The 26,542-nt window shown below is 40.2% G+C and overlaps 1 protein-coding gene across 1 annotated transcript in view; it reads left to right on the top strand.

The window, feature by feature from the left end:
• LOC146002220 (dehydrogenase/reductase SDR family member 11-like) overlaps positions 1 to 26,542 on the top strand; it is an 81,866-nt gene that overhangs the window by 33,430 nt on the left and 21,894 nt on the right. Inside the window, exons 5-7 of the mRNA XM_083139938.1 lie at positions 320 to 448; positions 7,861 to 7,888; positions 19,607 to 19,746. Coding sequence (XP_082996064.1) covers positions 320 to 448; positions 7,861 to 7,888; positions 19,607 to 19,746 — 297 coding nt within the window. The remainder of the gene's footprint in view (positions 1 to 319; positions 449 to 7,860; positions 7,889 to 19,606; positions 19,747 to 26,542) is intronic.

Here is a 26,542-nt window from a genome sequence, read left to right as displayed (position 1 = left end):
GGACTGCCTTCCCTTCTCCTCCAAGAAGTCCGGACCTGACGATGTGTGATGCGTTTCTGTGGGGAATGTTGAAGGAACCTTCTTTAGCCCCACCCTCTACGAATATCATTTAGAAAATGTAACAATTGATAATTTTTCCTTTTTTGTAAGGGGCAAGACCTAGTGATCTCCTCCTCACCACAAAATCCCAGCAGGCATTAAGGTTTATTTTCCTATTCAGCAAAAGGAAATTTGAGTATTCTTTAAATGTCACGTAAGATGTCTTATCCTTCTCAATTCTCATCACCATAATCTAATTCTAGAATTATGTTTACTGCAGAGTATCAGCCCAGGATTGGTGGCCACAGAGATAGTGCCCAAAGACTACCTCACCCAGTACCCGTACTTAGAGGCGGATGACATCGCAGAGGCTACAGTCTACATCCTTGGCGCCCCTCCACACGTCCAGGTGAGCTCACATCGACACACAACCTTGCTTTCTGACGTTATCGCAGAATGCTTTCATTATTAGCCTAAGTTATTAGTGCAAGGAAAATTCTAGAGGTGTGCGAGATAAAAAAGAATGATTGGGGAAAGGAATCGGGACGGATTTTTTTTTAAATCCCGGCGTTCGTGACGGGAAATATTCGCAATTTCCAAATCATGTCGGCAAATTCGGGGACGGGTAGTGTTCGAAATTTCCCGACGGTCTAGAAATCTCAAATTACACGTCATTTTCACCTAAAGTGAAACAATTTCCGAGAAGTTCCTGGCACTTACAATGTAGGTAACAGCTAGAATCAACCACTTTAAAAATGATCATTTTGAATTTCCCGACTGACAAGGAAGTAATTTCCCAAAGTCGGGATCGGGACGGGAAAGTTTATCCCCGATTCCGATACCGACCTTTCGGGATTCCGCACAACCCTACAAAATTCCGTATGTTACTTACAGGAACGAATGGTCGGTCCACCTGTAACATGTTATCATGTGATCACAAAATAAATGCAATAGACATAAACATAAACATAAACATAAACATAAACATAAACATAAACATAAACATCCTCACTGAACAATAGCTCCGAATTCGAGTATGAGGAAGTTGTTAGCATTAAAAAGAAATGCAGTTTTAAAAAAAACAACATGTTAGCATAGTTTCTCCCCTTTGCAATCGATAGTTGCTTGGATCATAATGAGAATGACAAATCATCCACGCGGAACTCGCAAAAAAAGGTAATGTGCTCCCTGTGTTATGCGCAACGCCATGAAGGCATATAGGGGTTGTGGGGTTAGGGTCGCACACTTTCTTGAAGGTGGGAGTGATGTGATCAGCACCACGCCCCTGGCCACCTTTACCCCCCAGAGTTTCCTCCAGGTACCCACTTTATACGACGGAGCCACTCGAATAGGTGGAACTCGCACCAGCAATAAATCGCTGTTTAGTATCAAGTTTACATGATTTTACTAAATTTGCATTATGTACGATTATTTACTACATCCAGCATCTCTAGGGTTACCAGATCGCTGCAAGGGAAATGTAGGACATGCTATCCCAAAATGTAGGACACAAAACATTCTCAATATATAATACATATTTCTATAGAACACGTTAGAAAGTAGTTGAAAAATGACACTTTTCAGTTTTTTAAAAAATAATTCTTAATGAATTTTTAAATGCAAAATTTCAAAACTTGAATTATACTAATCAATGCACCCCTTACTACATGATTTAAGTGGTTCTTCTCGGAGAAGACAATTTTTATCAAAGTTTCAGGTTTAGTCAAACTATATTAAAGTTAGAGTGGACAGTCAAACTCTCTGAAATTATAGGGATCAGTACCAAACATTTTACAGACTTTATGAAAAAAATAATTTCTCTCGTGAGGTTGTGCTGATGGTAATGAAAGTACTCTCTCATCATTTGAATGACCTGTAATGGCAAACAAATATTCAGCAATTACCGTAATTTAAAATGGTTCCAGAAGTTTCATCTTGGGTAATTTTTAGTTCAATGAAAGGGTGTCTACCAAAATAACACATCCAGAATTCTTGACTTTTTCTGAACTTTTCTATACCCTTTTCCCGTTTTACTTAACGTTTATTTATTCAACCCCTACTTAGGTAAAGTTGGAAATTAGTAATTAAGGAAATAAATATTTATTTTATGAAAACCCCTACCAAAGGGCCAGTTAAGATAAAAACTGAAGCTGAATTTAAGAAGATAATTAGATCTGCTTTCTTGTATTAATGCATCCTGAACTGTGTTTGGCAGACAAGCGAGGCTTTGGCGTTTGGACTCACAGCCAGTATAATCTTATGTGGGGCTTCTGTTGGTTGTCCCTATATGTTTGTGACTGTCCCTTCTCAGTGGCGGGAATTAGGGTGACGAGCGGGTGGCAGTTGCCCCCTTCGTTTTCGCCACTTTAGCACTAAGCTAAATCTTATCTAAAGGGAAATATACTGTCTTTGACCCCCTAGCTTTGGCACCTTGCCCCCCCAACCGATTTTGGGACCCAATCGCCGCCACTGCCCTTCATCCATCATATCTTACCACCATTCATCCTCATCTTCGCGATTAGCCAAAGGGACAGAAAAAATTTAAGTAAAATAAACTAAATCAACCAATCAGTCATTATGGGAGCAAAAATTCTTGACCACAAAAACAATTTATTGCCTCTTTATTGACTTCTTGACCTATTTGTTGATTTCTTGACATTTTCTTGACTTCCATGACTTTCTTGACTGGCAGATACCCTGAATGGGCAACACCTTGTTCCATCAGTATAAACCGTAAGGCTAGACATTCTGCTCAGGCATTGAACAGTGACGTTATCAGAAAGTAGTCCCAGAACTTTGGTCATTAATTGTTACCGTTTTCCCGTTTGTTTAATAGCAGAACAAACTTTTTCTTTTTGGGCAAAGGCTGAATCAAAATAAATTTCACTATTGAGTTTGGAAGCGCAGTCCATAGACATGTAACTTGCATGATTTTTTCCTGTTACGTATTTTCCTAATTAATATTATGTGATGCTCAAAATGTAGGACATTTATAATATTTTTCAAATTCTTCCCGGACGCCGGACATAAGGCTAAAATGTAGGACATGTCCGGGAAAAACCGGACGTTTGGTAACCCTAAGCACCTCAGATTTATTCTTTATTCAAATATTAAATATATATATTTTTCCAAAACGACTTTAAAATAATCGCAGTGTTGGACAATTGTCAAAATCAGAGGCATACTGGCGTTATATTTAGATTTATCGACGTTTACAATTGTTTTGCCACGTTGCCAACGCATTTTCTTTTTTTACCTACGATCAGGATTTGATCTAAGATCAACAAATCGACAGTTAGCTTTATAGATAGCTTGAACTTAGTTCATTCCCGGATCGTAGATCAAATGTGATCTCCAGTTAGTGCTGTTTATACATCCGGTCCTTAACACAAGTAATAGATTTCCAGTTTATTTATGCTAAGAGAAGCACACCTAACAGACCTAACCTGTAGGCAGTCTGTGTATGACGTCAGAACAAGACGTTGTTAGCGCGTTGTGCCATAAAGGAAACCCCGTTCAGTCTACCGTGGACGCCTCCAGACCACTCAACATAGTAGCAGGGTTGAGCGTGTTTTATAGCTTTTCCTGGACACAGAGAGTTGAGCTATAGCGTAAAGACCTGTTAACAATTGACAGTTGCGTTCGAACCTAGCCCAACATCACACCACACACCTTAAGGTTCAAGACTGAAAACGTGGGCCTTTTAAGATAGGTCAACTTGAAACCAAGAATCTCGAAGCCAGAGAATACTATCATGGTGACGAGAGTGCCTTCATATATCCATTTGTAACACATATTTTCAATATTGTGAGTTATCGCGCCTTACAATATTGCAATTTTCAAGTTTACAAATAAGGATATGTTGCAACAAACAGTCTCTCCCTCTCAACTAACCAGTTGATAAGTACCTCCAGTGGTGTTCCTATCTAACATTTGCAACTGTGGTGAGTGATACTGGAGGCGTCCAGTGAAGTGATGACTAGTTTCGGTGTTACATTTATTCCACTTCTACCTTGTGGTGATATATGTGTTGATGAAAGAAGCGCCCCGGGTTTTCTATACCTGGAGGTTCTACATTTTTTTTATTTGTTCCTAACCGGTGAATTTTTCCCCTCTCATCTGAAAATGCAATATGAGTATATAACTATCAGTTGCGCCAACTTCATGTAAATTTTGGGTTGGCGATAGTGACAAAATATTATACGGGGTGCGTCAAAAAAATGTATGCACACTTTGAACTGTCATAGAAAATTTATTTTCCAACCTACAAGCTTAAATTTCTTGGAAAAGAAAGGCTACAGTCCAATTTGAAAGATAAGTGTACTTTCTGGTCAAACTGAATGTTCCAAATGGTGGTTAAAGTAAATGTTCAAAATGATGGCCTTCAGCTTCGATACATTTCTGAGTACGAGTCGTATGTGATCTCCAGTTAGTGCTGTTTATACATCCGGTCCTTAGCACAAGTAATAGATTTCCAGTTTATTTATGCTAAGAGAAGCAAACCTAACAGACAGACCTAACCTGTAGGCATTCTGTGTATGACGTCAGAACAAGCATTTGTTAGCACGTTGTGCCATAAAGGAAACCCCGTTCGATTTGCGCACCGGTTTCTTCAATAATGGCGCGAATTTGCTTACCTGCTGGTCCAAACTGATTCTGTACTTCTCACCAAAGTGTCCAATGGGATTGCTGCACACACCGCTTGAATCTCATCCCAAAGTATGTCCAGGTTACGTGGTTTACGACGGTACACCTCATCTTTTACTGCGCCCCATAAGAAAAAATCGAGCGGCGTAAGATCTGGAGAGCGTGCAGGAAACTCGATTGGTCCCCTGCGTCCTATCCACTGGCATGCTACATGCTTCCACATCCCTATGATAGTGCGGTGGGGCGCCATCTTGTTGGTAATAAAACCTGTCATTACCGTACATTGCACGAATGGCAGGGAAAATGGAATCAACAAGCATTGTTAGGTACTTTTCTCCAGTTACAGTACCTTCGAAACGGAAAGGACCAATGAGTCCCCTAGGAAACAAACCACACCACACATTTACACCTTGAAGATTTTTGTGGTGAACGCTGAAACAGTTCCAGCACCGCATCTGAGGATTCATCACTTGTAACCGTGCGAGGTCGCCCTGATCGGCCTTTCTTCACATCGCACACCGTTCCATGAACCTTAATTTTTTTTCGTAGACGTGCAATTGTTAACCTTGGAGGTTGATCAGTTCCATACTCATTTCTCCACTGTCACTGAACCGCAGCAACATTCTCAAACTTCCAGTACCACTTAATAACCTGCTTCAGCTCTTCAAAGCTCAAACGTACGTCCGCCATGTTGATGTTACGATGTTACTCTCTTGCCACTACAGCGCCTTGAATAACGTAGTGTGGAAAACGACCCAAGAAACTGGTTCCCCGAGACGATGACAAGTAGATGGCAGTGCGATCGACCCAGGTGCTAATTTTGTTATGAAAGTAATGCGGCTTAGTTAGTTTTTGGAATATATTGTGTAGATTTGTTTCTCTAGAAAGTCGGTAAGTGAATTGATGGAAACAGTTATATTTGTGGAGTGATTTGCATTCACGAAATGGCATTAATTTGGAAAGAAAAGTAAAATAAAATGAATAAATAAATAGCATGCGTAACACAAGAAGAAACATCGCAATGTGATTCCGGACGTCAGGTCTTGGACTGTGTATTAGAGTTTATTTTTCTATGTTATTAGAATATAAATAGTATCCTGAGAGATATTTCATACCGAGGCGACAAACCACAAATGTCGCTTGAAAGCGAGCAGTCGGAAATCTATACAGCCTTTCGAACCGTAGGGACACAAGCTCTGACTGCACAGTTTCCTCAAGGAGATTTTACACCAAAGCGACACGCGACAAACGATACGAGGATTTCACACCAAAGCGACACGGGTCCTTCGGTCCAAGGCAACTTTCACACCGAAGCGACACATGTTGCTTGGAAACGAGCCAATCAAGAGCAACATTTCACATCGTAGCGGCATGACGGGAAGCACACGCCAGCGTTCCGTTGGTGAAATCCTCAAGCGATAAGTGTCGCGTGCTGCTTGTCGCTTTGTGCGCAATATCACTAAAGCAAGACACTCATTGCATCACGTATGCGCGAACAACAAACCACGGCAACATGTTGCAAGCTATTGAGGAAATGGCTCAGTTTGAGCAACGCAGAAACGGCAAAGCGACACGTGTTGCTTATCGTGTCGCCTAGATCTGTAATTGTAATGTGCGGTTTATCGTGTCGCCTATCTGTTATTCGCAAGCAACGCTTGCTAATAGACTGAAGGCACCATGTCGCTTGTCGCTTGTCGCTTAGATGGGAACTCCCCCTGTAGCGCGTCGCTTCGGTCTCAGCACCCTTCCTTTAAGGAGCTTTCCGACCGAAGTAACAAGTAGCACGCGAATACGCCATATGAACGTGTTGTTTGCTGTTTGGACCCTCATGTGCAATGAATGCTATTTTACAGTCTGGAAGTGTGTGTCACTAGTGTGACAGTGTGAACATCCCGTGTCGCTTGTCCCATTGGTTTGAAAGTTGCCTTACAATCATGTCGATGGCACTAAGAAAGTTTTGTGGGTTTCCCCTTGTCCTTTCATGGAATCATCATTATCATCATCGCCGCGATTAGTTTAAACGGAAGAAAAGAGACAGTAAATATAAAAAATACAAATGCTTCAGTGTGTATATCTTTAAAAGAAATGATGATGATAATAATAACGAACCTAATTCATACACAAAAATTTAGTTGCCAAGAGCATTCCACGCGTATTTTTTTCTCCCGTATTATTAACGAAAGTATGACGATAACAGGACGTGGTCGACTGTCTAGAATGTTCGTTAATATCTTCGCGACCACTGTACCAAATATCAAAGAAATTATCACATTCATAGAAATGCTTCATGTAAAAGAATCAGACGTTGCAGCGAAAACTCCATTTACTTCCATTATAAGCAGTCGAACACCAAGCACCGGGGTCAACACCAGCGCCTCTATCGGATCATTTTCGAGTGGAACCAGCCAGAGAGCGCAGAAGCATGCCGTTTTCCACACTACGTTATTCTAGGCGCTGTACTTGCCACTAACTGGGTTACGCAGCTAGATCGACGATTCTGCTGCCACCTGTTGAGGAAACATAACATTACTTTTTCCCAGAAATGATTTCCCAGAAATCCCATTGGAGACCTTGGTGCGAAGTACGGAATCAGTCGTGACTTGTACTCAGAAATGTGTCGAAGCTGAAGGCCATCATATTTTGAACATTAACTTTAACCACCATTTGGAACATTCAGTTTGACCAGAAAGTACACTTATTTTTCAAATTGGACTGTAGCCTTTCCTTTCCCAGAAATTTAACCTTGTAGGTTGGAAAATAAATTTTCTATGACAGTTCAAAGTGTGTATACATTTTTTTAACGCACCCGGTATATACAATATACGTATAAAATATCTACTATTCTTGAAGAAATAGGCTACCAGAAATTGAGTTGCATCCGAAAATCGTATGTGTACGGTGGAACACACAAGTATTGCTCGGTAAATTGTCCATGACTATTTTCGATAAATGTTTCTCTTACATCCTTCGTGTTTTTAACCCTAGCTTACCCCTGCCGTACGATAAACTTACTTACCTGAAGGGGGGTGGGGAGACCCAGAGGCCCATACTTATTTTCATTACTAAAATTCAAGAAACCATTTTTTGTATTGAATCAACATTATTTTAAAACACAGAACATAATGGGCTTTTTAGCATTTTAACGTGAATTGAATTGTTGATTTTTTTTTCCAGATACATGACATCGTCATCAGACCAACACGCTCCATCCATTAAAAGAAGACAGAATTAACCGGGGAAAGGTTATCAGAACGTCATCTTAGAGAATGCAGCAAATGATTTTTTACAATAAATCTTCATAATTCAAATTTGTACGAATGAATCCATAAATAGATTTATATTAAAGAAAATTTTTCCAGTGATGTCACATAATTATCGTTTCCACTATACTGTAACCAGGCACTATCTAGATGTAGAGTATATTTCGGGGAGGGGTCCGAACCAATGTCTCAGAAATAATAATAATAATAATAATAATAATAATGTTTAAATTGAAATAAGTATATAATTGAAGACTAAAATTGGTAAACGCTGTAAGTGCAACAATAATTCAAACACCGTTTTCCACGTTAAACTGTGAAATGTGCCATGCTTTATAATGTGGTAAACGTGAAATGTGGCTGGTAGCCCTCTAAGTAGTTCAAAGGGCGTGTAAAGAGGTCACTAGTGTGCACGTTCTTACGAGCTGATGTGCGGAACGATGCGATTTCCGAACACTTTCGCTTTTGGCACTTACAACGTTTACCACTTTTAGTCCTCAATTATGTTAAATTAAAATAATATTAATTGAAACATGCAAATTAATTAATAGTGTATTGTTATTATTACATATGTTTATGTAAAAATACGGTAGAAGAATTATGATCGCCAAAATTTGTATAAAAGCAACTGCCCTGGCAAGGAAATTGATGTCAAATATGTAAGGAACTGAATATTTATTGAATTAAAAAGGGATGTTAGATTCAGTTGATGGAAAGTAAAGTTCTTGATTAATATTTTATGCATATTATTATAAGCAGTAGTTTGCATATCTTCTTTGGTAGTGTCATTCAAAGCCATAATATCAAAATGTAATCCTTGCTTTGCAATATGTTCGTCGGGAATAAATAACAATAAATAAGAAAAACAAATACCTATACAACAAATGCTAATCAAGTATATTTTTGTTACTTAATTTTTATACTAGGTAAGTCTTTCGGGGGGGGGGTCCAGAACACCTGAACCCCCTTAATTACCACCTGTAACTCCAAACACTGTGGTGCAACGAAGGTTGAAAGTTTCAGGTAAAAATATATATCTCTGTCTCCATACACAATCGTAAGACTTACCAAGTACTGTAATTAAATAATGAAAATATAATTGTTTTATTATTTATTATGTAATCGATGTTTGTTCATTTCTGCCGAACTTATTGAAAGGCAAGGAATCTGGATCATAAAGCTTTGACGGACGACTCCAAAGATTTATACACACTACTACTTGTGATAATATTCATTATTAATCAGTAAATTTACTTTTCCAGCATATTCTTATTCAATAAATATTCAATTCTTTATCTATTTGACATGAATTTCCTTGCCAGGGAAGTTGCTTTTATATACAACCTTAGTGACAATGAAGTTCGACCAGTCACAAATATGGGAGTGAGTTGTGAAAGAAGGAGAACACATGCATATGCTGAACATATTTTATTCAGCAGGCTACATGGAACAAAGGAAAACATAAATTTCCGCTGCAACGCAGCAATGTATGGTGTCCACACAAAATAAAACATTTTCGTCCATCTAGACGTGACATTGAAGTTCGACCACTGTTAGAGGGGATCCTGTTTACCATGGTGTGACGCCGCCCCGTCGGCGAATAACTGTGGCAATGCGTCGGGGCATGCTGCGGACGAGTCGTTCAAGGTATTCCACATCGATGCGGTGCCATTCCTCCTGCAGGCAGGCGATAAGAGCAGCCACTGTCGTGGGTCCCCTCTGTTGCACACGTCGCTTAAGAACACGCCACACATTCTCAATGGGCGAGATGTCGGGACTCGATGGTGGGCATGGCAGAGTTCGCACGTGATGGCGAGTCAACCATTCTCTTGTCAGCCGCGCTGTATGAGGCCTGGCATTGTCGTGTTGAAAGATGAGACGCCGCCTGTGGAACAGGTGCCTTCGCACTGTGGGAAGATGCCGCTCCAGTATGCGTGTATAGGCGTGTGCATTCACAATGCGCTCACAGACGTGTAGTGGGCCAACCCCAGATGCCGTCATGCATCCCCATACCATCACTGACGCAGGTTTCTGTACCCGACGTGCATAACATTTTGCTTCATTCTGTTCCTCCTTCCGACAAATGACTGTTTTCCGTATTTTCCCGTACACAACATTGAAAATGGATTCGTCCGTCCACAAAACCCTGTTCCACTGCCGAAATGTCCATCCCCGGTACATTCGTGCCCACCGTAGTCGATTGCCTTTGTTCAACATGGAAAGGAAGGGTTTACGTTTCGCCTTGTACACTCGGTAACCGCATCGCTGTAGGTAACGGCGAATGGTTCTGGTTGACACTTCAATGTGAAAGCGTTCTCGAGTCCACAGTCGTAATTCGGCCACAGAAACATGATTGTTGGTCTGGATATAGCACCTAAATATCCGTAGGTCACGCACGCTCAGCAGGCGTTTTCGACCGGGGGCCTTACCTGGCTCTGTAGTACCCGTATTTTGGTGGTGTTTGATGATGCAGTGGACGGTTGACTTGGGTAAGTTCAGTTGGCGTCCTATTTCCCGTTCACTGAGTCCATCCCGTTGCAACTCCACCACTCTTCTCCTCACGGTGTTGTCAATTGGTTTGCTCCTGGCCATGGTGATGATGCACTGCGGTTCCTCGGTGCACAGCACTCGCTTATATACGGCGGACTCCCTTATCGTGTCTGTGACGTCATGCTTCCGTCGAATGCGCCACTATCTGGAATTTTCTTTATGGGTCTGGTGCCTGGTCGAAGTTCAATGTCACGCGTATAGTTCCCCGTTTTCGTTCTTTACGTGACCTTGGGTGCAACATGCTGGGATCACGATTCTTGCCTGCTCACACGCCTCCTCTTACACACATGCGTCACTTCTGCGGGTCACCCATTCCACCACCTATGCCTCTGTGCATTTAATCACGTATTCCTTTCTGGTCGAACTTCATTGTCACCAAGGTTGTAATTGTTAACCTGATACTCAGCGCTTGAAGTGGAAAATGTTAGCTGGTGGGATGTTTAGTCGACACTTGGAGTTAGTTAACATGGTGACAATGAGACAGCTGGGGGAGGATGCTTTGCTAAAATTTGGCTAACTGGGGGATACCATCCCCTCGCATCCCCCCCTCGCATCACTTCGAGCACTGCTGATAGTGTAAGCTAGATAGTGAATACGTGCTGTTATATCTCTATTCTTTTACCATCTTTTGACCTATTCATGTAATAATAACAATACAATATTAATTAATTTACACATTTAATTAATATTATATTAATTTAATTAGATATACTTATATTATTATTATTGTTACTATTATTATTTTATTGAGACAATTGGTAGGAAACAACGAAATATATTTCTAGATACATAGAATAGTAGAAATAGTAATAATAGAATAATATAATAATACTTGTTGATCTTCAATAAAAATAAACCCATTTTGTTCCTATTATTAATAATTAGAGCCCGGAAGTTTGGCAAAATGCCTCTTTTTATCTACTGCATATATTGATAAAATTTTTCCGGATATACGTTTCTTATGTTGTTTCGAATATTTTGGAAGCCTTTTCATTTTGCCTATTTTGCCTATTTGGGACCCCACTGCCTATTTTTAATTATAATGCCTTATTTTGCCTTTTTCAATGAAATTTGACATTTTTTTAAAAAACAATGTGTATATAAATTATTTTTCTCCCAAAAAACGTTGTTGGCATTTATTTTTCTTCCGTTTATTATGTGAATAATTTTCGCCTTATTTAAGTAATATTGAACTCACGCATGTTTCAACATTGCTGAAGGAGAAAAGTGTGAGAAAAAGTATTTCATGCTGAGTCAGGATATTGCCATTCGGTTAACATTTCTTGTGCATGATTGACTGCTGAAGTGGACAGGTTGATTTCGAACACAAAGCAAATATTTCTGAAATCTCCCTCTCGAACCCGAAAATTTCAGGAAGTTGCGATTGAGCTTAGTTTACCTCAGCAACCAGTCTTGACGAGATTAGGAACCTGGATATCAGCAGCTATATATTATGCTAACAACCTTCAAAAAATCAGTGAGGTGATCGATGCTCTTCCAGAAAATGAAGCGGCTTCAATTCGTGAAGAGAAAAAGCTCCTGTGCTATTCAAGTTTACTTTTGCACATTATGGTGCATTGCCAGAGACAATTACAATTATAGCATCCATGAAAATCTTCGAGGAATCTATGCAGCAGATGATGGAAGTGCCAGGAGAAAAGGGGTCAGCTGTTGCGGAAAAGTGCTAACGGGTAGTGAGTGCAAATGAGGACTTGAAACAATTGAAAACAATTTGTGATATTCTAAAAGGTGAAAATGCTGTTACCAAAATGAGTCCAGCTACATTAGCTTGTTATATGTATGCTCCAATAACTTCTGTCGAAGTAGAAAGATCATTTTCTATTATGAAAAACATTCTCTCTGACAGACGACTATCAATGAATGTTTAGAACTTAAAAAGCACCTTGTAGTTATGTGCAATCAAGACGGAGAAAATTGAAATGCTCTTCCCAATTTAGATTTTAACATTTTGCCAGAAATTATAGATAAAAGTAAGCGACTTCTAAATGTGCCTTTTTTCGGTTTATTTTGCCTTTTTTTCATTTTAGTGCCTATTTACCACATTATAAATGCCTTTTTGCCTGCCTATTTTAACGAAAATAAATGCCTGAACTTCCGGGCTCTATTAATAATATATCGTTGATCGTTGGAGGACCTTCTTCTCGATCCACCAGATGAGTGATTATCCAGCAAACTAATTTTATTATTATTATTATTTTACAACCTCTGTATAGCTAATGCATTGAAGCGCAAAACTAAGCAGTGTGTTTGTGTGCGTTAGAGCCACTGGACAAAGCTAAGAAACCGGCAACTCTGCAAGGACACGGAGGAGTTTTGGCGTGTTTGGGAAGGGACATGACACAACAAGATAGAGATGAGAGGAGTGAGCGTGTATGTGTCAAGATGTGGAAAATCTTTGCGTATGTGCGCAGAGGGATGCAGGGCGGTGCTTTCGAGGAGACAAGTAGGTGAAGTGCGATCGGCGAACAGATGACAGCACCGCGCAGCGAGAGGAACTGTATTTTGATCTTGTGCAAATTGAACTGCTTCCGTGCGTTTACCGAACAATACTTAAAACAAATCACACCATGTCACCGGAACATCAGCCAGCCTAGAGGAAGACGCAAGGAAGCTGGGACCTGGAGCCGTGACCGATGCCAAGTCACCGCCCCCTTAAACCCTCCAACAACGGATCACAACCCCCCCCCCCCCTGTTCTTATGCGTGAGTGAGGAATGGAAGTGATTCTATGTACGGTGCACCACATAAGAGACAAAAGGTAGGGATCCCACTAAACATTACTTATGGCCATAAGAGTTACATAAGACTACATAAGAGTTACATATTTTTGTGTTGTATGTGCTATGCCGGGTTATTGTATATTTTTTTTATTATCATTAGTAATCTATTTACATGTTCAGAGCAAAATTCAAGTTCTTTACATATTGCCCCCAACACTATATTTTGATTACGTACGTAATTATACACCTAATACTAACATGTAACTTTTGATTGATAACTTGATTATCGTGTTCTGTTTATAACTGAAACGAGACTAGCGAAAAGGAGGCAGCGTCAAAAGCAAGCGCACTGGAGTCGGATTAAAAATTACGGATACTCGTTTGAACTGCAATTAAATATTAACCAGTAGACCTAAGGACAATAATAATGAAAACAATGATCTTTAAAGTGACTATGGATAAAGATGGAGAGGGTTAGTAAAGGTGTAAGATATACCCTTCCTGGGAGAATGGAATTTATAAAGTCTAGGCGGGCATTTTTTATTTTTAAGCTACAGTAAAAGAAAACTCGATTGCAGGTGAAATAAGATATCCAAACCAATACGAAATAAATATATAAATATTATATACAGTGTGTCTCTAAAGCAGTAGCGTTTCGTGCCTAAAATAACTGGTGAAGAAGTACATTTATAGGCAATGAAAAACAAATAGTAAGTGTCAGTGGGCCTCCCCCTCAATTTAAAAGGTCTTTTTTTACTTCATCCGTCCATCTGGAAAATGGTGTCTGCAACAAATTACACACTAAGTCATTTACTGGGTTCATTGTACAAACCACATCTCAATACATGGACACAACACACGATAGGAAACGCGAAACACACACGCGGAACAAGATCTCGCGAGAACGCAACGATTTTGCCACAACCACTGGATGCAATGTTTTCTGTCGATGAGAGAAATGCTGCGCCTAGATGGCGACACCCGTTCAATTCCAACGTTACGTGACGTCACCGTTGCCATGACAACCGGCTAAAGTCTTCCGCAACCTAGCGGCGTCTGCTCTTGGTTTGTTTGTGCTACGACGAACTCTTCACGTGCGTAGCGCGGAGCGGCGTATTATTTGAGTATTATCGTGTGCGTTCTGCTGGGAAATAGTTTAATTTAACAAGCAAATGACAAATGTCAATATTAATTTGAAAATTAGGTGAAAACATCTGCACTTGTTGCACTTGGCCAGCCGCCACCCGTTACCATTATAATCAAACATAACTCTGACATATGACATAGAGCAGGGTGTTTTTTTGGAAAGTTTTTTCTTGTTGCTGTTGTAATTTGTGTTAGGCCCATTTTTTTCTTAATGGGGCATTGATTACAGGAAAAAATTACTGCGATGTGTTTGAACAGTACCTACTCCCCCAGGTGGAGGAATTGCAGCTATCCATTATTTTCCATCAATTGGTTTCATGATGTTCGGGATATTCTGAATAGACATTACCCTGGGCGATGGATAGGCCGTGACGAACCAATGGCCTGCCCCCCCCCCCGCAATTTCCTGATATCACCCCTTGGATTCTTTCACTTGGGGTACGTCAATGATTATGCGTACCCAACCTCTGCTCCAGATCTTGTAACACTTCGCAGAAGGATCATTGCAGCTGTGCAAACACTGCAGCGTGTGTGGGTAGAAGTGGAATATCGCCTTCACACTGACACACACACACACACACACACACACGCACCATCTCACACAAACACACACATATACGAGGACAAATCGAAAAGCCTTTGCACCTATTTTTTTTTCTAGCTTGTTATAAGTGTTATTACAAAAGCGAGATATACGAGCGATGCAGTAGGCTTTTCTTGGAATGGCCCTATTGTAACTTCCGATTTCTTCCACGGCACGGCGCTGTTATCAGTTGGCAAAGATGGCCGGAGTGCTCAGGAAGTCCACGCCATATGAGCAGCGAAGTGTTATTCGTTTCTTATGGTATAAAAGACAAACAACCACAGATATCTACAGGGAAATGGAGCCGGTGTATAGGGACAAGTGTTTATAAGTGTGAAGTGTGCAGTGGTGGTGCAAGTAGTTTGAAAATGGACGGAAAATGTGGAGGACAATGAGCGATCGGGCCGACCTCGTTCCTTGCTGACACCGGACATTACCCGTGTTGATGAAATGGTGAAAGCTGATCGACGTGTTCATCTGAAGGACATTGCTACTGAACTTGGCATTTCCTATGGTAGTGTTTGTCCTTTGCACCATAAAGAACGAATAACACTTCGCTGCTCATATGACGTGGACTTTATGAGCACTCCGGCCATCTTTGCCAACTGATAACAGCGCCGTGCCGTGGAAGAAATCGGAAGTTACAATAGGGCTGTTCCAAGAAAGGTCTACTGCATCGCTCGTGTATCTCGCTTTTGTAATGACACTTATAACAAGCTAGAAAAAAATAGGCGTAAATACTTTTCGACTTGCCCTCGTATATGTGTGTGTGTGTGTGTGTGTGTGTGTGTGTGTGTGTGTGTGTGTGTGTGTATCGCCTTGACACTGACGTAAAAAGTAACTCCGTGCTCTATGTCATGTCGTTTCAGAGTTATGTTTTATTATAATGGTAACGGGCCTTTACGGGCACACTGTAAAGGGATTATCCTGACTTAGAGTAAAATATGCAGATAACCAATGACATTTGCTATTATTTCAATTGTTAGACTTTACGTTTGAAATAGTGGACAAATTACTTATACTCTATCCCGGAAATCTCTGTAGCAAGGCCGCACAAGAAGGGGAGAGAGGGGGTGAGCGGAGCGAAGCAGTACACGCTGCTGCACAGGTTGGTAACTGCAGTCGCATTCCTACCACCCGCAATCCCGTTCCCTCGCACGTGTTCATTGGTCGAGCCCTCTCGAAACTGCGCAGAGACTTGATTTCATTGGCTCGCTCCAGAGATTCCCGGGACCACTTTCATGCAGAAACATCGATTTTCTTTCAAGAGGTAGTGAAATATTAAATATTTAGTATTCTTGCCCTACATGAACCTATAACCTAAGACTTATAATTTTGAACTCATATGTATCATGTTACAATAAAGTTTCTATAAATACCAAAGTGATGAAAATAAAACAATCTTCATGACCGAGTGCATTGAGTGTACGAATCACGTTTCGCCCTCGGAACATAGACGTGCGCACGGGCGGGGGGTGGGGTGGAAGTTGCTCCCTTAATGTTCTCATTAAAATTATGTGTAGTTGTTTTGAATCTGATGTTAAAACATAGCCTATGCAGTGATTTATCGTCCCCCCTAGAGGGCTGCATAGTCTGCCTTTTACCTACCCACTGCCCGCTTGCCCGCGAGGACAGGTATACCTGCTCGCCTGCCCACGGCAACGAGTCGACTTGCGTCTTTACCCGGGTTCTTGGTCTTCAAGGCGCTCTGCGCTTACAAGGTAACTGGGCATTCAACAAGACCCGGGCACCTACAAAACCTTCTGGAAGGAAACAGCCCTCCGGCAGAGTGTCGCTCCAGGTGTTTCATCACCACGTGGACAGCTACAGCCAGTGTTGCCTACTTACGTAGCTCCTAAATCCTACGAAGTCCTAGGAGGAGCTTTCTCCTCCAAGGAGAATTTATATACTTAGCAATTTCAGTTCAGCGTAAGCAGTTTTTATCTTATTGCCAGGAAATGCACGCAGTATTACAGCTTCATTTATCTAAATGAATGATCGAGCAAACAAAAAACTCCTCACTGAAAACTAATTGTTTTTCATTGCATGGTGCCTTAACCAGGCACGCAGTGGCGCAACCAGAGGGGGCGGGGTGCATTGCTCACAACCTTGGACGGAAATTAAGTCTAGCGGAGGGGTCAGGGTGGGGGTCAAACATTAAAGTACAAGAAAAAACAGGCTAGCAGAATTTAAGAGTAGCAGGGCTAAAGGGTACTCAAGATGGAATTAATTTTCATATTTTTCTTGCATTTTCATTCCAGACGGCCAACGGCACCTGCAAAGGGGGGGGGGGGGGATGGAGGGGTAATTGCAACTCCTTGATTTCAAATTTTACGAAAGTAGAAATATGTTATAAAATATTATACAGTCTCATCAAGTTCAATGCCGTAGCAAAGGGGTAGCGGGAGACGGTCCTGAGCGCCGAACGATCTAAGTGAGAAAAGTTTTAAAACAGAGAATGCTATGGCGGCCCGTGATATTATTTGCTATTAATGTTGGTTTGTTACGAGTTGGATGAATTGATTATGTAATACGTCGCTCCATGTGAAAAGAAAATATTGTAGATGGAAATTTTACATTACATATGTATGTACATTCGGAATGCATTTATCATGCACTTTCTTTCTTTCAAAAACAGTTTGTGTGCTTGTTTTCCATTATTAGCTAATGTGAAATTGACGTGTTGAAAAAAAATGTTTCTAATCCTCTGTTTCAACACAAATACGTGAGAACGGACTTCTACCCCCTCTTTGCGTGCCCTTTTTGCGTGATTTATGAGGATAATAATGCCTTTCATGCTACTTTATTACTATTATTGTGATTGTTGTTGTTGGCACGTTTATCCAAGTACTTGAAACCCCCTCCCCAAACGAGGGTAACGGCAATGCCCCTGGCTGGCTACGGCCCTGGTGTTCGCAGTAGAACAGTGTGTTGTTCGACTCGCGACCTCGGCATCGAACGTGACATGTTACAGTCCTGCCCTATATCACTATGTATACGTATATTGGTTGTTTACGACATATACTTATGGATCCTGTGCCACGGAAAACCTATTTCAATGTGTGTGTGTGTGTGTGTGTGGGGGGGGGGGGTTAGCAACATTCGTAAATCTCATTTCATTGGTGATGTGGCTTACGAAGCTTTGAGTTCCATTTTTTAAGTAGTGAAAATCTATTGCAGTTGGCAACACTGCAGAACGGTGTGGGCCCGGTGCAGTTTCTACTCGAAGCAACTACGTCATGTAGAGGGAGGGGTCTGCAGTTGATGGAAAGAACGAACTGAGACCTACTAGGTATCGTAAGACTGTGGGTACCCGGCGGGTCTACAATGCCTGCCAGGAACGATCTGGGCAGGTGGTCAGACAAGCTGCTCAAGCGAGGGTGTTGCGCAGGTTGCATGGCATTTCAGGAGCGATGTCTCGCGAACGGGTCTGCTCCAGGTCTTGTGCAGGCCTCTGGCCCCCCCAACTTTCCTCAACATTCCCCTATTTTTTTTTTTAAAAAAAATCCGATTTATGGTTGTTTCTGGCTCTAAGTTTACATTACTCCTCCCTAAATAATAACTTAGCCCGCATGGGCGTAACTTGGGTCCTAACTTTGGGGGGGCAAGAATCAGACTTAGCGCTTAATGGTTGGGATTTTTGCTAAAGAACTATTACATTTGAGGAATCATAAGAATTACTCTTGATTTATTTGTTCCTCGGATCGCAGGAGGTTAACAAAAATACCCTTAACTTGTATATTTTAACAAAGCTGAAAATTTTATGTGGGGGAGGGGCAAGTGGCGTTTTTTACTCCTGCCAAGTTACGTCTATATACACCCCCAGTTGAGAAATTCTGGATCATGTGTACATGCTGTAGTTTCTGAACAACAGGGAAGGGAATTAAAGTCAAACGAAAAATGTCTCTTCGCAAAATGAAATTATTTCAAATCAAAAGCGGAAGAATCCAAAGTACAAACACTTCACCGCTTTTTGGACTCTCTCATCTCATCAATGTATAGTGGGATCCATTAGTATTACCGTGCAAATTGTCCATGACTATTTTCATTAATTATTCTCTTACATCCTATGTGTTTTTTTGGCTATGGATTTTTATGTATGCTGGTGCAGAAGTTGTCAACAGCTTGTTGACAAACAGTTTGAGTTTTCTTTTAATTCTTGAAGCTCTTATCAGGTCAAATAAAGTGCGCGAACATGGTGATGGACAATTTGCAGGGCAATACTCATGGATTCCACTGTACGTATCAGTCACGAAACTGTAAATCTGGTGAATGCAGTGGGAAGGCACTTTACATTAAAACCGAATGAAGAAGATATCAGTCCATTATCTGCTTACTTCAGTGTGTCGGCTTAAAAGGACTTAATATTCGTTATGAGCATACTATTGTTTAATAACGGTAATATGATTCCTCTGCACTAAATTTCTAAGTGAAAATATTAATGTGGAAACTGCCCCACTCAACCCCCCGCGCCCCAGTGCGCACGCATATGCACCATCTAACATGAAGATCTGGCGACGTCGCAAAACAATCCTTGACCTTGACTGATAAATAGCGTTCAGTTGTAAGCCAGCACGTGGCTGTATGGTGTAAAGGTTCCCTGAGAAAGCTGTTTCGTTGAGTACGTCGAGATCATTTGAAAATCTCAAATGGAAAGGTGGAAAAATCGAGTGGCTCTGGTGACAGGAGCAAGCGTGGGGATAGGTGCTGCCATCTGCCAGGAATTGGTTAAACATGGAATGATCGTCGTTGGCTGTGCTCGCAGGGAAACTGCTGTGAAGGTGGGTAAAGTATCTCTCGCTGGGTCTCCCTTTTTGGACAACACTAGAGCAACATTGCGTTTGGAATGCCTTTATTGTTAGGCTAAATTCCTAAAGGCCGAATTACACGGAACTGGTAACCCAGTTAGTTGGCGCTGAACTGGCTACCTGCCCAGATTTGATGGCTGCCTGGCTGGCTTTTTGACTGATTTGGAGGAATAGGACATGTTCTAATTGCTACTGGCTTTTCTCTACTAGATTCTGTATAACAGCCAATAAGAGCAAAGTTTGGACATGTGAAGATAATCTGTGAGTTTGCAAAGTTGAGTTTTGTCTGTGGTTTCCGAGTGTTGGCTTTTTGTTAGTTTCTCGATAAAAAAACTAAAGAGATGGCGTGCAGTGAGTTCGTGTTTAATTCATTAATATTTAAGTATTTATGCAAAGCGATGAGATGTGTACGTGACAAACGAAAATCCTTATTAAATGTTTTATTTTTTAAGTTCATAAAAAAGCTTGTTCGGTACGCATTGATTGCCATATTTTTTTCCAGCCAATCTCTAGTCCATACTTTTCTTTTTTAATTTTTAATAAAAGCACAAAGCAGTAATTCTCCTACAGCATTCTTCAAATTGCTCGTACATCTTTACAGATTGTCTGCTCTGCGCAATGTCTTATGGGAACGAAAGTCTATCGACAAGTAGTCCAAGCCAGTCCAGCGCCAACTAGGGCATTCCTACTGGAAATCTAGTTCCGTGTGTAATCCGGACTTAAGTTGTTAGGTTAGGCTAGCTAGGTTTATTTCTCTTCAGGCCCGTAGCTAGAAGGGGCAGGTGGGGCAACTGCCCCCGTGAGACACTACTTTGCCCCCTGTGAAAAATATAGAACACATTCTTACCTGGAATTCTCACCAATATTTACAATTATATCCTATATTGTTATAGCAACATAAGAAAGACACTTAGTGATTTGATGATTTATTAAGGTGTGTTGGATTCCATAATGTGGTACCAGGATTGGGAAAAAGATCCCCTTCCAGATCCAGACTTCGGGAAACGATTTCTAGATTTGCAGTATCTAGAACCAGGCCCGTACCCAGGATTTTTTTCCTACAACTACCTACGATAAGCAACATATGTGTGGATGAGGGTTCACACTCATTTTGCAAGATCAAAGTTCCTGATTTTTCCAGTCAGTATTAAATAACTTTCTATACTACTATATAATGATTTAACTTGCTAATAAATAAATAAGAGTTATACTTCATGTTTGCAAATTAATGAATTAAGTGTAAGTTTAAATGACAAATAAAATGATAATTTTATATGCAATAATACTCCAAAAGGAAGATTGTTAGGGGAAATAAAACAAAATGTATTTTCGGTTACCAATCCTGGCAAGCAAAAATCATTTAAGTCCCCTGATTTTTCCAGGTTCTGAATGCTTTTTAAAAATTGCTTGCGTTTTCAATTACCTTCTCATTCCTAGCGTGGATTTTCCAACTTCTTCAGGTACTCCAGGATTTTCAGGTCAGTTGGAACCGTGGAAGTGAATTATCTGAAAGGAATGTTTAAGATATGTGACTTTACCCTTGCTGTGTCTCTACTGGCATAATATTGTTTCCATGGCATGTTTTCGCTTTTAGAATCTTATTCGTGAGAAGTAAAAGTAAATTACAGTGGCAACCAAGAAACTATCAAATGAGTTGCATACACATAGATGGAACATGTCAAGGATCCACTTAGCATTGAGCCAGTCACTCCTCTGCCATTCCCCACAACTCATGGAGCGCATTCGGATCTGTTCAGTCGTCAGTCATATCTGACCATATCTCGGACCATGACTTTTTTTATCGTTTTATTGTGAAATAACCAACGTTTTTGGACAAAGTCAACATATTTTTTTGAAGTTATCTTCTCTTTGAGACCAAGCATATCCTACACATATGTGACGCTAAATAATTCCTATAAACTACCGTGTGCAATGATAAAACCAGTTGAAACCATAAACGACCTTCTGTAATAATGTAAAAATTCCAGTTTTATGGAAGGGAAATGCTACAAAACATCATGCAAAAGAGCTTTCCCTGAGTTTCGCTCTTTCCAAATGGGGTTGGAAAAAAATATAAAATTTCTCGCTCCTCTAGCACCTAAACGGCACATCCTAGAAGAAATATGTACAGAATAGTTTGTGTAGAGAATTTTATGTAGATTAATTCTTGTCTTATCCTATTTTACTGTAAAATGCTTCTCAAGCAAGATATTTGCAAAAAATTGATTGTGGGCGCTATTGTTCAAGGATGGCGGCCAAAGCCTGGGTAGCAGAGGGGTGTAAAATAAATATGTTATCAACACTTTTACGAAGATAATAAAATTTGTTCCAGCTTCCGCGGATTTTTTTTCCTTATTGAATCTAGCATCCCATGTTGACTGGCCTGGTTGTTGGTGCATTACTTTCCATTGTTAGGCTCCAAGAAAAAGTGTCCTAAATGCAGTTTTAGCCTGTTTTCGGCCCATACCATCTTAATTAAGCAACAGTACCCAAAATATTTGTTTACTTGGCATGGAAACTCACTATTAGAACAAGCTACCTGATATAGCACATTACTTGGACATTGATGATGTTAGCAGATATAACCCTTTCAATACTAAAAAATTGCGAAATTCGCAACTTTAGAATTAGGCTTATCTCAAAACACCAGTAGGCCAGAAAAAAACTAAGTGTACCATCTTGTAGCTGAATATATGTAGTAACACAAGAAAATGGAAAATAAATTGGGATCTCGTCCCATTTTCGAGAATATAAATTAAATATTAAGTAATGTCAATGTAAATTATCACATTTCCTCCCCTATCAGAAAGTGGAACAGCTCTTTTTTTTCTATTTCTTGGTTCCAATTTGTGGAACAGTTTTCGCTTTTCTTTCTTTGATGGATAGCGTACTGGTAACGTCGCCTCTTTGTAATCAAAGGGTCCCGGGCTTGATGCAAGGTGGAGGTACAAGTGGTTCGGATCCCACTTTAAACTGCAAGTCGGAAGTACAGTAGCACACTTTCGAAAGAGATGGCGGGTTTGTACATTTTTTTAGCAGAAAGCCATAATTTTGCCACCTTTTCCTGCATTTGACATTTTTTACTGGGCTAAAAATGGGTTATGACCCCTTGGGAACACCACGGTATATATATATATATATATATATATATATATATATATATATATATATATATATATATATATATAGGGTAAGTCCCCTAACATTACCACAGCCAATATTGTGTGAAGAACAATAAATATTGAAAAACTAAAAACTACTTCAACAGATAAAAAAATCAAGTCAAACAAAAAATACAACCATTCAAATATCACTTTTTTGTTCCAATTTCAAAATAATGGCTCTTCACCTACACCCCCCCCCCACAAACACACAGTGTGCAACGTCCCCCGGTCGAACACCAGTCATCACAAAGTTAGTCCGCTACTCCTTTAGTCGGGAACATGAGAATCTGCAAATCATCAGGGCTTGCTGGGTAGAAAAGAAACAACACTGTTTTCAAAGTTAAAACGCAGTTTTATAAACGCGTATATTTCATAATCACTTACCAGTACAACACTAGAACATTCAATACTAACGTTGGTATATTCCCTCACATAAAGCGAAAGTCAAAGAACATAATTAATTGTTTACTTTCAACTTATCGGCAAGAAGAAAACTCGAAAAACCAAAATCTATACTTCAATTCTCTCCGTTTCCAAGTTCTTATTATTCTTCACCTTCAATTGTTTTTCAAACTCAGTCTGTCGTCAGGTGAGAAACATTCAGGTTAGTTCACTTCCTCGGCTGAGATTAGAAAGTGACGTCAACACGAACAGATTTTGACGTATTTATAAACATATATAAAAGTTCCAACTACAACTGTATCAGTCTAACTATAATTATCTGTGACAACTTGCACATTATTTGAAATAACAAACATTTTAAAAATCTTAACTTCTTATAAATATAAAATCTTAAACTCTCAGGTTCGTTACAATTGCCCCTCGTCCGGGGAAAATTTTTGAAGAAATTGTAATTTACAAGTTCTGAAAAAATTTTGAGTATATAAAGAACATTAAAATATAGAGTTTATCTGCACAATTGAATGACTCGATCTTGGCTTCTCTTCATTTGACAACAGCTCAGAAGGAACGTAGTTTACAGTATCAAAAACAGAATGTAATCGATGGTAGATAAACAACCAATAAACAGTGAATTCAGGCAATGATTGATTCCATGATGGTTTAATAGAACAGTAGGCTTCCATATATCTAGTTTTTTTCTCCAGAAAGACTTTGTAGAAAACGGTATAGGGTTCGATAAGCAATGAACTGAAACCAGTACTTTCCTATAGCACTTCAAACTCAACACTCTTCTTGCTTCTGTGCTTCTAGAATAATGCCTTTAAATTCCACACCAGCAATACAATAACTCCTGCTTATAGGAATCAATCCAAATATTTACTATATGGACCTTTTCTGAGAGGTCTACGGATTTATACATTCGATTCTATCCTCATTCTGGACCTTTCGGATGTACTATATATATATATATATATATATATATATCTGGAGAATTCATCCTTCATTTGATCAGGAGTGGTAACAAACAACACATCAACTGCATTTTTCTTAATACTTATTTCTGCCTGGTGCAGTTTTTAGAAAAAGCATACGCCAGAGGAAGTCAGAACCAAAACCTTCTTAAATGAATCCTTTGGTGCTAAAATTCAGACCACCGATTTCCAGTTCCACTTGTCTACCATCTAACACTCTCTTCTTGAGTATTCCGGAAAATACACCAGTTTCACATACGTAATTTTTTTTTTCACTTGACTGCCTGAAGATACAATTTCGGTCAGCAAAAAGAATTTACATATAATCCTTGTATTTTACATCCCGTCGAGTTCACTTGCCTAAACGAAGAGGTGGCACTTAGAAAAGGTCGACGTTTGTTTGACATGATTGGGATCGCTGGTTGTGCAGAAACTCTCTAGTAGTCTCCACTGCTTCTTCGTGCTCTGAGGCAACGTCATGTCTTGGGGAGAAGGAACCACAATTGTCACCTCTACGTGGTGGAGAGTACTGTCTAGGCGGACTAGGGCTACGTCGTTCTTCGTAACGCCATCTGTCTGGAGAATTCCGCTCTTGTTCTGAACGAGGCCTGTAGAAATGTCTCTGTCTTTGGTTTTGATCTTGGTTGAAACCTCTCCTGCCTAATCCTCTGTTGAATCTTCGAGGTCGTGAGAAATTTCCTCCTCGACTCTCTGAATCCGTCTGGATATTCCGGATCTTAAAACTTTTATTGCCCGCAGCCTCTTTATTCTTAGGGTCTTCTTTATTCTTCCAGGCATCAGGGTCATCATAAATATCGAAGTCCTTTAAGAAGTGTGTCAATTCATCCACACTTCGTGGAGCATGCGCCAGACAAAGATTCCGAATGCGATACGGCAACTGTCCAATGATCAAATTAAGTACTTCACTCTCATTAAAATTGTCAGCCAGGTTTCTGTACGCTGCGTAGACACTCCAGGCAAAACTCTCTAAGTTGTCGTGGACCAGGCGAGAATACCTTCGGTTCCTCACAGCCGCTAGTTGTCTTTGTTTTGCCTTTTCTGATGCAAATTCATCCTTAAAGCGTGCGCAGAAATCAGCATAATTCACAAAGTTGTCCATATTACCAGCTAACCAATGCTCATCCTTGCTGGTGAAAACCCGAGGTAATAATTCCAATCTATAGTGCTCAGGCACTTGCATTAAGTCAAAACTGACATTTAATTCACGCAGATATCGTTCGGCAGATTGAGCTTCGATATCGCCTTTAAACTTCGGAATGTTCGCGATATCAGCCATTCTGGGCATCTTAAACTCTGTTCTTCGTCGAGGAGAAAAACTGTCATTACTATCCTTTTCTCTAGGCCTCTTGCATCTATCGGAAGTTGTGGTATTACCGGGGAAGAATGGGTTTGGAAGTACAACAGGAGGTTCATAGGCAGTAGCTTCTGGGTTCAGTCCTCGGATTGGATCAGGCACTATATCGGAAGAGGTTTCTGGTCGAATCTGTAAATTATGGATCTTTTCCTGCAGTTCACTGACCCTACTTATAATTGTAACTGTCTGTTCCTGAATTTCTTGGCGAAGAGATACTTCCATCTTTTTAGCCTTCTCATGGAGAAAATTAACCTTTTCTCCAGCTTCCTTTATTTCAACTTTCTGTCCTTGCACTATATTTTCTATGAGTTCTGTTCGTTCACCAAAGGTTTTTAGTGCTACATTAATAGACTCTACAGAAATCTTTAATTCTTGAACTCTCTGTGGAGGGTCACATTCAGATTCTCTTCCAGACTGGACAATTTCAAGGCCGGTTTCCATATTCTTCTTCAATTGCTCCTGTTCCTTCTCTATCCGTCCTTGCCGAACTCTTAAGAACTCTAGCTGCTCTTCCACAATTTCCTTTACCCTTTCGTCCACGTTTTCAGTGACTTTAATACTAAGTTTTTCTATCTCTCCTCTGATGCTCTCTACCTGTTCAAGTTTATGTTGAGAGAATAGAGCCTGTAACTCTGACCTTAGTTTTATATCTTCCTCTATCCTCCTTTCTTCCTGGTTTTCAATCAATGCACGGAAAATATCTAAGTCTTCTTTTCTCTTTCTCTCTTCCTCCTCTTTCTCTTTCCTTCTCTTTTCTTCTTCCTCTTCTTTTTCCTTCTTTCTCCTTTCCTCTTCCTCCTCTTTCTCTTTCCTTCTCTTTTCTTCTTCCTCTTCTTTTTCCTTCTTTCTCTTTTCTT

The sequence above is a fragment of the Lepisma saccharinum genome, chromosome 18 (genome assembly GCF_977018435.1).
Source record: "Lepisma saccharinum chromosome 18, izLepSacc3.1, whole genome shotgun sequence".
In the NCBI taxonomy this organism is placed as follows: Eukaryota; Metazoa; Arthropoda; class Insecta; order Zygentoma; family Lepismatidae; genus Lepisma; species Lepisma saccharinum.
Note: the sequence above shows the minus strand (reverse complement) of the source record. Positions and strands in the feature narration are given on the sequence as shown.